This window comes from Hyperolius riggenbachi, chromosome 7 (genome assembly GCF_040937935.1).
Source record: "Hyperolius riggenbachi isolate aHypRig1 chromosome 7, aHypRig1.pri, whole genome shotgun sequence".
NCBI lineage: Eukaryota > Metazoa > Chordata > Amphibia > Anura > Hyperoliidae > Hyperolius > Hyperolius riggenbachi.
Window position 1 is genome coordinate 298,733,347 of NC_090652.1, and position 14,677 is coordinate 298,748,023.

Consider the following 14,677-nt stretch of genomic DNA (forward strand, 5'->3'; position numbering starts at 1 on the left):
TTAAATGTTTCTGCTCATATTATTATTATTATTATTATTATGTATATACAGTAGCACTGACATCTTCTACAGCACTTTACAGAGTACATAGTTATGTCACTGACAGTCTTGACTTTCCAGGAATCCCCTCTCCCCATGGAAATCCTGGGTTGTTTTCCCCTGGCTGTACAGAGCAGGTATCTGCAGAAGTATAGCAGCATGATTTGATTCCAGTGTGCTCTGACATTTCCGGGATCTGTTCAGTAATAACAGGTCTGCTGTGGCGGATCAGGCAGCGGTGTGGCTTTCATCCAGAAGTGAAAGGGTGACAGAGGGAGTAGCTGCCAGCGACATTGTATAAGGAGCTGTGCAGGCGGGAGCCCTGGCAGCCATAGCACTCTGCTTCAGCTTTTCCTCCAGCCATGCTAATCACCTTCTTCAGGCCGGGCTCCCTGACTCTGAGTCTGGTCCGGGGGTGCCCATTGCTGCAGACATGCAGAGTTGGGGGGATACAGTGCAGAGCGATAACAGGAGCTGCAGCAGCTGGAGTAACAGAGGGGGAGAAGGGAAAGGTGAAGACACTGGAGGATTTGCCTGGTCCGTCTCTGAGCACCAACCTGTACTGGCTGCTCATCAGGGGGTACCTCCTGCATGGCCATGAGCTGCAGGTAAGTCTCTAACATATATTGGATTGGGTGTGAACACATTACTGGGTTTCTGGGGATCTCAGAGGGAGCGACGTACAAAACCGAACTCTCTGGACTGTCTCAGAGGAATAGTTACGCCTTGTCCCAGGAGTATGACTATTATTATAGAGCAACAACACTTTTTCTCTCCAGTCTGTACAGGTAGTCCACAGTTAACAAACAAGATAGGGACTGTAGGTCAATCTGTCCGTTAGTCAAAACACTGTGTCATATCTGCCCCGTGGCCTTCTCTGTGTCCTCCTGTGCTTCTGTTGTCCCCTCTGTGCCACCTCTGTTCCCCCGTGCCCCCACTGTGCCCCCTCTGTGCCATCCATTTCCTCCTGTGCCTCCTTCTATGCCCCTGTGACTCAACTGTGTCCTCCTGTGCCTTTAGTGTCCCACTCTGTGCCACCTCTGTCCCCTTCTGTGCCACCTCTGTCCCCCTGTGCCTCCACTGTGTGTGTCCCCCTGTGCCTCCACTGTGTTCCTCTGTGCCCCTGTGGGGAAAAGTTTTGCAACTTTATAAACTTTTGCAACTGGGTGCAATCATTTATAAGGTATATGTATCAGAAAGTGCAATCCAATCATTTACTTTAATGTAGGGATGGGACGAATCCACAATTTCTTCGAATCCGGATCCGAATCTAAAAAGGTTCTCGAATATCTCAAACCTTTCGAATCCCGAATCTAACGAATCCTGCACATAAGAATTGTGCGATCCGTGGTATAGTTGCCCGCAGTATAGGCACCCAGGCATAGGTAGCGAGGTAAAGGTGCCTTCAGTTTAGCTAGCTAGCTATGGGTGCCTTAAATATTGGTAGCTTTCAGTATAGGTAGCAAGGTATAGGGGCCTTCAGTATAGGTAGCAAGGTATATGGGCCTTCAGTATAGGTAGCAAGGTATATGGGCCTTCAGTATAGGTAGCAGGGTATATGGGCCTTCAGTATAGGTAGCAGGGTATATGTGCCTTCAGTATAGGTAGGTAGCAGGGTATATGGGCCTTCAGTATAGGTAGCAGGGTATATGGGCCTTCAGTATAGGTAGCAGGGTATATGTGCCTTCAGTATAGGTAGGTAGCAGGGTATATGGGCCTTCAGTACAGGTAGGTAGCAGGGTATATGGGCCTTCAGTATAGGTAGCAAGGTACGTCTGCCTTCAGTATCGGTAGCAAGGTACGTCTGCCTTCAGTATCGGTAGCAAGGTATATGTGCCTTCAGTATAGGTAGGTAGCAGGGTATATGGGCCTTCAGTATCGGTAGCAAGGTACGTCTGCCTTCAGTATCGGTAGCAAGGTACGTCTGCCTTCAGTATCGGTAGCAAGGTACGTCTGCCTTAAGTATCGGTAGCAAGGTATATGGGCCTACAGTATAGGTAGCAGGGTATATGGGCCTTCAGTATAGGTAGCAAGGTATATGGGCCTTCAGTATAGGTAGCAGGGTATATGGGCCTTCAGTATAGGTAGCAGGGTATATGGGCCTTCAGTATAGGTAGCAGGGTATATGGGCCTTCAGTATAGGTAGCAAGGTATAGGGGCCTGCAGTATAGGTAGCAGGGTATATGGGCCTTCAGTATAGGTAGCAGGGTATAGGGGCCTGCAGTATAGGTAGCAGGGTATATGGGCCTTCAGTATAGGTAGCAGGGTATAAGGGCCTTCAGTATAGGTAGCAGGGTATATGTGCCTTCAGTATAGGTAGCAGGGTATATGGGCCTTCAGTATAGGTAGCATGGTATATGTGCCTTCAGTATAGGTAGGTAGCAGGGTATAGAGGCCTTCAGTATCGGTAGCAAGGTCCGTCTGCCTTCAGTATCGGTAGCAAGGTACGTCTGCCTTCAGTATCGGTAGCAAGGTACATGTGCCTTCAGTATCGGTAGCAAGGTATAGGGGGCCTTCAGTATAGGTAGCACGGTACATGTGCTTTCAGTATTGGTAGGTAACTAGGTTATAGGGGCCTTCCAGGGGCGCCGCCAGGCACCAAGCAGACCAAGCGGCTGCTTGGGGCCTCATGTTTTTAGGGGCCTCGGAGTCTCCGTGACGTCGTTATGACGTCACACCGTCACCGTCCTGCCGCAGCGGCTTCTTGGTACGGGCTCAGGGGGCGGGCAGACTCCGGCGAGGGGAAGGCTCTGTCCCTGCCCACCCACCAATAGAGCAGCTGCTTGGCCGCTTTAGTTCCGCCCCCGCCCACTGCTCTGCCCACCCTCCCTGAAGCCGGGTGTATGCGCCGCATACTTCCGGTTCTGCGTTCCACATGGACTGTAGGAACCAGAAGTACAAATGGTGCATGACTCCCGGCAAAGCCACCAATCTCCTTGCCCGCCTGTCTGCCTTCTACCCCTGCTCCCTGCCCGCTCGCTATCTATGGGGGCACCTACTTATGCCTAGCTATCTACCTATGGGGGCACCTAGCTATGCCTAGCTATCTATGGGGCACCTACCTACACCTAGCTACCTATGGGGCACCTACCTACACCTATCTACCTATGGGGCACCTACCTACGCCTAGCTACCTATGGGGCACCTACCTACACCTAGCTACCTATAGTGGCACCTAGCTACCTATACTGGGACTCCTACCTACCTATGGAGCACCTACCTACACCTAGCTACCTACAGGGGGCACCTACCTATGCCTAGCTACCTATGGGGCACCTACCTACCTATGGGGGAACCTACCTACGCCTAGCTACCTATGGGGCACCTCCCTACGCCTAGCTACCTACAGGGGGCACCTACCGACGCCTAGCTACCTATGGGGCACCTACCTATACCTAGCTGCCTATGGAGCACCTACCTATGGGGCACCTACCTACCTATAGGGGAACCTACCTATACCTAGCTACCTATAGGGGCACCTAGCTACACCTAGATACCTATGGGGGCACCTAGCTACACCTAGCTACCTATGGGGGCACCTACCTATGCCTAGCTACCTACAGGGGGCACCTACTGATGCCTAGCTACCTATGGGGCACCTACCTACGCCTAGCTGCCTATGGGGGCACCTACCTACGCCTAGCTACCTATAGGGGCACCTAGCTATGCCTAGCTACCTATGGGGCACCTACCCACGCCTAGCTACCTATGGGGCACCTACCTATGCCTAGCTACCTATGGGGCACCTACCTACGCCTAGCTACCTATAGTAGCACCTAGCTACCTATACTGGGACTCCTACCTACCTACCTATGGAGCACCTACCTACGCCTAGCTACCTACAGGGGGCACCTACCTATGACTAGCTACCTATGGGGCACCTACCTACCTATGGGGGAACCTACCTACACCTAGCTACCTATGGGGCACCTCCCTACGCCTAGCTACCTACAGGGGGCACCTACCGACGCCTAGCTACCTATGGGGCACCTACCTACGCCTAGCTGCCTATGGAGCACCTACCTATGGGGCACCTACCTACCTATGGGGGAACCTACCTATGCCTAGCTACCTATAGGGGCACCTAGCTACACCTAGCTACCTATAGGGGCACCTAGCTACCTATGGGGGCACCTACCTATGCCTAGCTACCTACAGGGGGCACCTACCTACGCCTAGCTACCTATGGGGCACCTACCTACGCCTAGCTACCTATAGGGGCACCTACCTACGCCTAGCTACCTACGGGGGCGCCTATTTACGCCTAGCTACCTTTACTGGGACACCTACCTATTACACTCCTCCCCACTTAGTGTCTGTCACCCTCCTCCACACCCCATTAGTATCACCCACCTCCCAACCCAGTCAGTGTCACCCTCTCCCCACCCAGTGTTACCCTCTCCCCACCCAGTGTTATCCTCCTCCCCACCTAGTGTCATCCTCCTCCCCAACTAGTGTCATCCTCCTCCCCTTCCAGGCAATGTCACCCTCCTTCCGCCCAGTGTCGCCCTCTCAGCCGCATCCAGTTTCACTATCCCACCCTACTCAGCAGCTCCATCCTGCCAGCACCCAGTGGGCCAGAACATTTAATTAAATTATGTCTAAGGTAACATTTGCTGCATTTTTATATGTGTATTTTTCATGTGTGGGTGGATAATGCTTACTGAATTTTAACGTGTGGGAGGTAATATTTTCCTAATTTCCGATTTGATGCATTTCATATGTCAAAAGTAAAGTTTGCTGTATTCCATGTGTTAGGGAAATCATTTGCTGCATTCATTTGTCGGAAGTTGGGGTTGTTGGATATCATGTTTCAGATGTAATGGTTCTTGCATTTCATGTATTGGAGGTAATAGTTGTTGCTTATTATGTGTCGGAAGTAAGGTTTTTGCATATCATGTGTGAGAAGTAGGGGTTGTTGCCAGGGCTATGGAGTCGGAGTCTGAGCAATTTTGGGCACCTGGAGTTGGAGTCGTTGATTTCATAAACTGAGGAGTCGGAGTCAGGAGTCGGATGATTTTTGTACAAAATCCACAGCCCTGTTAAGTATTAGACTAAGGAGTCGGAGTCGAGGAGTCAGAGCCATTTTGGGTACCCGGAGTCAGAGTTGGAGTCGGGAGTCGTGGTTTCATAAACTGAGGAGTCTGAATCGGAAGATTTTTGTACCGACTCCACAGCCCTGGTTGTTGCATATCATGTGTCAGAGGTAATGGTTCTTGCATTTGATGTGTCGGAGGTAACGGTTGTTGCAGTTTATATGTCAGAGGTAATGGTTGCTGCATTTATTACTTGATGGTCATAGTTGGCTACATTTGCTGCTTTGGGATCATTGTTGCAGCATTTGACATTCTTTTGTCATCTCATGATTACTAAATGGTATGCTAATAAATAGCAGTTTCTGCTGATTTATCATCTGCGCATCCATGATGCAAATCTTCTTTCTTACCACATCATGGCAGAAACACTGCTTCCTTATAGTTTGTGGCATGTCTAATTACTCTTAGGCTCCCTGCACACTGCATGTGATTCCGATTTTTAATCGTTACTGCATGCTGTTTTTTCTGCGTTATTCTGTTGCTAGCATTCAGGGAAAATTGGAATCGCAAATCGGATTTGCAGTGTGCAGGGAGCCTTATGCTGGGTACACACTATGAGATTTTCTGGTCGATTTACTGTCAGATGGATTATTTCCAACATGTCCGATTTGCTTTTCGATTGTTTTCCGAGCATTTTCCGATCGATTTCCGTGCACTTTAATATGAAATCGATCGGAAAATGCTCGGAAAACGATCGGAAAGCAAATCGAACATGTTGGAAATAATCCATCTGACAGTAAATCGACCAGAAAATCTCAGTGTGTACCCAGCATTAGAGTAACTTTGCCTAACTGTTGTGGGAGGAAACTCTGGCCTGCCGCCTCACTGTTATGCGTTACCTATGTTAGCCCCGCTCACATGATGTCATGACCATGCCCATTTCTTTGCAGTGGCGCCGCACTGACGTACCTTCAGGGCCGGCCTTAGGTTTCACAGCGCCCTGAGCGAAACCGGATTTTGTTGCCCCCCATAAGTAGCATAGTTGTCCCTATATAGGTAGCATAGTTGCCCCCAGTGTAGGTAGTATAGTTGCCCCATATAGGTAGCATTGCTGCCCTCAGTGTAGCTAGTACAGTTTCCCCCAGTGTAGTAGCATGGTTGCCCCCAGTGTAGGTAGTATGCCCCCAGTGTAGGTAGTATGCCCCCAGTGTAGGTAGTTTACCCCAGTATGCCCCCAGTGTAGGTAGTTTACCCCAGTATGCCCCCAGTGTAGGTAGTATGCCCCAGTATGCTCCCAGTGTAGGTAGTTTGCCCCCAGTGTAGGTAGTATGCCCCCAGTGTAGGTAGTTTGCCCCCAGTGTAGGTAGTTTGCCCCCAGTGTAGGTAGTTTGCCCCCAGTGTAGGTAGTTTGCCACCAGTGTAGGTAGTTTGCCCCCAGTATGCCCCCAGTGTAGGTAGTTTGCCCCCAGTGTAGGTAGTTTGCTCCCAGTGTAGGTAGTTTGCCACCGGTGTAGGTAGTTTGCCCCAGGCAAACCCCCCCCCCCTTTATGTGGCAGCGGGCCGGGCGGAGACTGACTCACCTGACATCCAGCTCCAGCGCCGACGTCACTCTTCTCTCCCCGCCTCCGCTCCATCTGTAGTTAGAGCAGGATACAAGAAAATGGCCACCGTTTGTCTGCATTTGTAAACATCGGTGGCCATTTTCTTGTAGTCCTGCTCTAAATATAGACGGAGAGGGAGACAGCGGGCGGCAAGGGGCGACAGGGCGCATGCGCCCTTGATAGCATGGCGCCCTGAGCGACCGCACAGCTCGCTCATAGCAAAGGCCGGCCCTGCGTACCTTGGCACCTATACTGTTGGCTGCGATCAGGCTTGGGGCTGGTGTACCGGGCTGGCTGTGTGCTCTGTTGTGCATGCTTGGCCGTGTTTGCTCCTGCATATCACAGCGTTCTGTGCTAGTGCATTACTACCGCCGTGACCTCTTGTGCAGCACTTTACAAAGTACATAGCCATGTCACTGACTGCTCTCAGAGGAGCTCACCATCTAATCCCTACCATAGTCTAATGTCCTACTTATGTATTTGTTGTTTATGTATTTTTTTTTCTTTTTTAGGGGGGGGGGGGGGGGTAAAGTCTACCGCTTTCTACATTGAAATGTTTGTTTTGTTTTTCTGGTCCATATTGACATGTAAGCATCATGCAGTTGGCTCCACCCACATGTCATGGCCACACCCTGGCTCCACCCACATGTCACGCCCACTTTCCCGCGCAATGAACACACACCTTTTTTCGCCGCGGCGCGCTTCGCGCGCCGCAGGTTGTGGGCCTCGGCCTGCAGTCCGCTTGGGGCCACAAAAACCTTAGCTGCACCCCTGGGGCCTTCAGTATAGGTAGCAGGGCATATGTGCCTTCAGTATAGGTAGGTAGCTAGGTATAGGGGCCAGGGCCGGGCCGAGGCATAGGCTGGAGAGGCTCCAGCCTCAGGGCGCAGTGTAGGAGGGGGCGCAGAATTCATTCAGCTGTCATTCCTAATTGTGTTTGAAGCAGAAAGAAATAAGAAAAGGGGATACATGGCAGCGACTGCAAGCCATATAACTAGATATTAAGGTGTTGGGGAGGTTGTGGGCCCTGTGGCCCTCTTAGTCTAATAGCAATCAGTGTGTGATGGCTGGGGTGGGGGGATGGAGGGGTGCATGTTGGTGTCTCAGCCTTGGGTGCTGGAGGACCTTGTCCCGGCTCTGATAGGGGCCTTCAGTATAGGTAGTAAGGTACATGTGCCTTCAGTATAGGTAGGTAGGTAGGTAGGTAAAGGGACCTTCAGTATAGGTAGCAGGGTATAGTGCCTTAAGTATAGGTAGGTATGTATAGGGGCCTTTAGGTAGGTAGGTAAAGGGACCTTCAGTATAGGTAGCAGGGTATAGGGCCTTAAGTATAGGTAGGTATGTAGGTAGGTATAGGGGCCTTTAGGTAGGTAGGTACGTATAGGGGGCCTTTAGGTAGGTAGGTGGGTAGGTAGGTAGGTAGAGGGACCTTCAGTATAGGTAGCAGGGTATAGGGCCTTATGTATAGGTAGGTGTATAGGTAGGTATGTAGGTAGGTAGAGGGGCCTTTAGGTAGGCAGTCTAGTGCCCCCCAGCATAGGTAGTTTAGTGGCCCCCCACCTGCATAGGTAGTTTAGTGCCCCCCAGCAGCATAGGTAGTTTAGTGCCCCCCAGCAGCATAGGTAGTTTAGTGCCCCCCAGCAGCATAGGTAGTTTAGTGCCCCCAGCAGCATAGGTAGTTTAGTGCCCCCAGCAGCATAGGTAGTTTAGTGCCCCCAGCAGCATAGGTAGTTTAGTGCCCCCCAGCAGCATAGGTAGTTTAGTGCCCCCCAGCAGCATAGGTAGTTTAGTGCCCCCCAGCAGCATAGGTAGTTTAGTGCCCCCCAGCAGCATAGGTAGTTTAGTGCCCTCCAGCATAGGTAGTTTAGTGGCCCCCCACCTGCATAGGTAGTTTAGTGTCGCATAGGTAGTTCAGTGCCCGAGCCCCCCCCCCCTCCCCTGGCAGTTTTGTGCCCCCCGACCAGCGTAGGTACTCTTACTGCCCCCATACTGTACCTGTCTGTTGTTCTCTCTCCCTCCGTCCGTCCGTCCGTCTTCAGTCTCAGCCAGGTCTTCTACACGAGAGCGCCGTCCACACCTCGGGCCTTCACTGAAATATAGGCGGGGCGGCGTCAACGTCATCACGCGGCGACGGAACGCGAGGTCGGCAGTGGTCGCGATGACGTGGCGGTGCATCACACTGCGATGGAACGAGAGGTCGGCGGAGGTCGCGATGGCGTCACAAGCTGCGTAGGTAATGTATACACAGCGATCGCGGCGGCGAAACGTTGCGGCGGACTCGTCGGATTCGTATGCGCTAAAATGGCATGGGGATTTGAATCCACGAATCTCGAATCTTTCTTAAGATGGATCGTGGATTTGCCAGATTCGAGGTCCCATCCCTACTTTAATGTATTAGCATCAGAAAATGCAACCAAACCTCCACTGTGTCCCCCTGTGCCACCTCTGTCCCCCTGTGCCTCTTTACATCCCCTGTGTCTCCACTGTCCCCCTCTGTGCCACCTCTGTCCTCCTTTACCTCTTTCTGTCCCCCTCTCTGCCTTCTCCATCTCCCTGAGCCTCCTCTTGTCCCCACTCCCCCCCTGTGCCTCCTTGTGCCAATTGCTTACCACCAACTAGTTCCACGCCTCTCCGAAGCTCGCTGCGGATTCAAACGCGATTGAAGCTGAGACGTGGAGATGACGTCATCATGATGGGTGCTGGATTCGTAACATGTAGTCCTTTGCCTCTCATACTGGGGACTACCTGTATCATGTTTTTGTGATTATCTCACATTTGTACGCAACACCCTTTACTAAACTAATGTACAGCACTGCGAAATATTCGGACACTTTACACCTCATTCAGATGTATTGTTCCATAATGCACGACACTACGGTCAGCGTGATATAACACACATTCCATTTGCTATGGTGATGTTAAAGGAAAACTTGAAGTGGAGGCTTCCATCTTTATTCCTTTATAAGCAACGCTGGTTGCCTCACTTCTGTGCCGATACTGTACCTCTAATATTAAAAGTATTACATACTCCACTCATTCTCCCTCCAACCCCCCTCCATAGCAACAGATGCATCACTAGCCCTGAGGATTATGACACATCTGTACAGTGCCGGGACTGCAATGTCACCCAAGGAATTGAGTCCCAATCCCTGGCAGGCAACAGAAATGCCTCAGTGTGTACCAGGCTTTTGAGTGAGGCAGGGAACATTAGTTAAGCTGTCAGAGCAGTGCAGAGTGCTGCGTACCGTGCAGATTGGTACAAAACTTCAATTAGGTGTACTCCCCACTATGTCCCTAACTCAGCCTTTCTCATCCTTTCTACCCTGGAGGAACCCTGGAAATAGCTTTTGGATCTCAAGGAACCCCTGCAAACAATTTTTTGGATCTCAAGGAACCCCTGCATTTATTTTGCAGGAGGCATGGTCTTTACAAGTATGTGTGGCTGTTTATTTCACGACCCCCATTACACTGTCACTCATTATATGGTCTCCTGAGCCCCCAATTTAGTGCTTCTTGTTACAGTACCACCTATTATAGAGTGCTCTATTATACTTCTACCACTATGGGATAAAATGTGAAGGAACCCCGGCAGAGTACTCAAGGAGCCCTGGTTGAGAAAGCCCGCCCTAACTAGCCATAAAACTGTACCACCGTTATAGAGTAACCCTTCCTCCAACTTAAAAGGATACCCGAGGTGACATGATGAGATGAGATATATATATATACATACACTGCCAAGCACACAAATAACTATGCTGTGTTCCCTTTTTTCTTTCTCTGCCTGAAAGAGTTAAACATCAGGTTTGCAAGTGACAGTTTCTGTCTGGGTCGGACTATGGTGTAATGCTCACTGATAAGGAATTACAGTCATAAAACTCTTCTGAGCAGGAAAGCAATAAAAAGGGTCAATAGTTCATAGATTTTATCTCCGGCATACTTCAATTAATGTGCCATTGAGCAGAGACAATGAAACAGTAAAAACTTAAAAAAGTACCGTAGATTTAATATAAAATAAAATTGTGGGATATCTAAAAAAAAAGGGAATTTTTTAGGAGAAGGAGGATAGATACAATTGTTTATCTCATCAGTTTATTTTCACCTTGGTATTCCTTTAAAGCAGCCCTGAACTCAGAACTTACTCTGTGTCCTAAAAGATAAGCAGCAGCATAATAGCATTTAAAGAAAAACATTTCTTTGTTACAGCTAATACAAATCCTAAAAATCTATAAATCCTAGAAATCTGCAATGTGTCTACTTCCTGCTTTCAAGAAAGCAGACATAGGCCCATATGCAATGACCTTTTTCTGCTGAGTTAGCTCCTAGGACAGTGATGGCTAACCTTGGCACTCCAGCTGTGACAAAACTACAAATCCTATCATGCCTCTGCCTCCCCAAGTTATGCTTAGAGCTGTCAGAGTATTGCAATGCCTCATGGGACTTGTAGTTCCACCACAGCTGCAGTGCCAAGGTTAGCCATCACTGTCCTAGGTGATAATGCTCATATTCTCTTTACAATAACTTTTAAGCATTTTACAATTGAAAAAGTAACCAAAAGATGGTGAAAAAGTACCATCAAAATGTTTTTTTTACTTGCTGGTGGTTTAAAAAGAATGTTATGACAAGGTGTGGAAATATCACCTAGGAGAGAAACTCAGGAGAAGAAGGGAATTGCATATGGGCCACAGGGCTAACATCCTGTGCTTACAAATTAGCTTCTCTGCTGAGGCAGCCAGCTGACACAGCTGAGAGCTCAAATTACACTTGTGATTAGTCACAGATGAGGGGGAATTAGGTTAATCCCTCTAAATATATACAAGGTGCATTTTTTTCCTCTGTTTTCCCTCTGTCCTGTGAAAGATGCAGGTGTGTAGGGTGATCAAGAAAGACACCCTGGAAAAATAGCACAGAGACAACGGCAACGGGAACCCCAATGGTGTCATAAGTAACGGCAAGGGGTCAGAAATGTGGTAGAGGGGGGTACTCACAACCGGAGGTTGCAGGTGGACAACCAACCAATGACGGCAGGTGGAGATCAACAACCCCGATTCCACTCGGGTGTCCAGAGGCCCTGGACGCTGGATGAACTCCAAATTGTTTATAAGTGTGAGGGTACACCTAACCAAACTAGCACATCCCTCCCAAAGAAGGGTGGGTAACACAAGGGGGGAAGAGGCGCCCAGATATTGATAAAACTGTATTAAAAACAGGTAAAATAGAAAAAAAAATTTGAGGTGGCTCACCTCAACGACGACAAATTTGTATAGGAAATTAACTAATTTTATTAAAGAGTAACTGTCGGGCATAAAATCAAAAATCATTTCTTTATTTTTATCTGGTAAACAAGTAATACGGATGCTAACCAGGCAATCCAAAAGTTAAAATCACTATTACTTTTCTTGTTGATAAATGATAATTTCCCAGTTTACCTGACTCTTATTTGGTACACTCAAAATTTGGTACACAAAAAGGAAGTTGCAGGTCATGCTGGGTTGTTCTTTTTTGCTTCTCTACTTCCCCCTCAGACTTAACTAATACAGCCCGATTGGCTGAAGCCTCTTTCCCTCCTGTTTTCCCCTCCCACGCCTCTGTTCCTCTCTGATTGGCCAGTATTTCTCATGCTGAGACAATGTACTCTCTATAGTGGAGGGTGGGCAAATCAGGCAGAGGAGACTAAGGGAGGAAATGACATCAGGATTGGCTTTAAAATAGCCACACTTAAAATGGGAAATGCTAAGAAGGATTTTCTTTTCTTTTTTTTTACTGTAGAACAATCACTAAAATCAAAACGTGGACAGTGCAATACATCTGTTATGTAAGTAGAGCAAGTATTTATCTACTTATATATGTGTTTTTTTCTGAGATAGTATGGCTGACAGCTCCTCTTTAAGCACTATGCCACTTTTTTCTATTTTAGCTGTTTTAACACAGTTTTATCAATATTTGGGTGCCTCTTCCTTCCTTGTCCTGTGCAAGAGTTCAGATCCACTTTAAGCACAATTTCCCTCTCCATAACCTAGCTATGACCCTCCTTCCCTCATGTAAAATTCCTATCCCGACATAATCCAGCTACAGTATACGTTTCCAAACATAAAACATTATTCCCCTCCCACAACACAGCTATGCAACTCGGAATCCTAACATAAACACATCTGGGAGGCATGTGTAGGAAAAAGAATGGGAAATGTATATTATAAGTATGTATATTATACAGTAGTCTTCGAACTCAGGAAATCAGTTTAGCTTGCAAAAAGTCTTTCTAGTTAGAGTTACACTTTATGTAACTTTGCTAAACACCCTTTGCATGTCAACTGGCCACATCACATGATCTCGGTGGAATTTCACAGAAACAAGGACCCTGTGTGAAATCAGAACACAGGGGTCACTTTTGTTCTGTATTCAGTCTACTTTGCTCCACATTATCCACACTTTCTCAGGAGTGTTACTAAAGTCTTTGTAAAGAAATTCTGAAGTTTGGAATCAGGGTGATACCATTTATTGGCTAACTTAGAGGTAAATAAAAAGTAAACTTTTGGTTTATAAGCCGTCATCTGACTGCATATTGACAAGATGTTAAAAAACACAGCTTATATTATACACTGAACATTCAGAGGAGAAACATTCTTTTGCAAACATAAATAGATGCCGTTAATTGCCAGTTCAGGAGGGTTTCACAGGGATGCTAGATAATTTATGACCAATAAATAAGACCACTTGCTAAGGCATAACATAAAACACTGTACACCACACTCCACTGCTTTCCACTAAAGAAATTCTGAAATGAGAATATTCTAAATATCTTGGTAATTCCAATCGCTCCTTCATACCTGATTATAATAATGCATGTTTAGCTGTTCTTTTATAACTGTTTATAATGCATGTTTAGCTGCTACTTTATACCTGTTTATAATGCATGTTTAGCTGCTCAGCCGCAGCCCCTGCTCTGACCTCTGTCTTGCAGAAAATATACAGGAAGAAGTATGGGCCGATATGGAAGTCTGGCGATAGGATGTATAAATATATTGTTAGCGTCGCAGATGTGGACCTGCTGGAGGCGCTGCTGAGGCAGGAAGGGAAATATCCGATGAGGACAGACATGCAGCTGTGGAGAATCCACCGGGATAAGCGGGACCTGGCCTACGGCCCCTTCACAGAGTTGGTATAACTTGTCATCGCATACATAAGACTCTATCTGTATCCCATATTTCTATGGTATGGACATATTGGTAGAAGGTAGGCACAAAGTACAGAGATTCATTTATTTTTATCCGACCTCCCAGGGGTGTAACAAAATTCAGCAGTCTAGGTATTCAGTGGACAGACAGGTCCACTTTACTTCTCTTCAGTGTAGCCATGCTGTGTCAGATGTCACATGATCTGCCGTGTCGTGCTGCATAAATTTGCATCAGTTCAGAATTACTGTATTTGCATCTCACTTACCAGCCCTAATATCTGGTGCTCTACATGTCCAAAGCAGGAGTACCGTACTTCGCACTTAGCTGCAGTGCAGTTTCATCTACATGGGGTCTTCTTTTATGAAAGCTGGGCAATCAAATTTTCTAAAGGAATTAGACGATATTAACAGTTTAACATGTATAAAGTTGGAGTTTGTAGAACATCTATGACTTGCAACAACATTTTTTTTTTTTTTTTTTATTTTGCAAAAAGTATAGTAGGTAAGGTTTTTAAAATTAGTGCTGAGGAAATGGTTAGGGTTGGACACAGGGCAGGGAGTGAGGCTGGGTTTAGGCTAGTAATAGGAGTAGGAGACAGAAGAACCTGAAGTGAGAGGGATATGGAGGCTAAAATATATATTTTAATTTGAAACAACACCAGTTGCCTGGCTGTCCTGCTGAGCCTCGGCCTCTAATTCCTTTAGCCATAGACCCTGAACTAGCATGCAGATCAGGTGCTCTGACTGGATTAGCCACATGCTTGTTTCAGGTGAGTGATTTGGAAATGACTGATGCCAGAATAATCAGCAGGACTGCCAGGCAACTGGTA

The 14,677-nt window shown here is 47.7% G+C and overlaps 1 protein-coding gene across 1 annotated transcript in view; it reads left to right on the forward strand.

Annotated features, from left to right (window-relative positions):
• The first annotated feature begins 310 nt into the window (after nt 1–310).
• LOC137525164 (sterol 26-hydroxylase, mitochondrial-like) overlaps nt 311–14,677 on the forward strand; it is a 36,913-nt gene continuing 22,546 nt past the window's right edge. The window contains exons 1-2 of the mRNA XM_068246040.1: nt 311–647; nt 13,635–13,828. Of these exons, the coding sequence (XP_068102141.1) occupies nt 402–647; nt 13,635–13,828 (440 nt within the window). The 5' untranslated portion in view covers nt 311–401. The remainder of the gene's footprint in view (nt 648–13,634; nt 13,829–14,677) is intronic.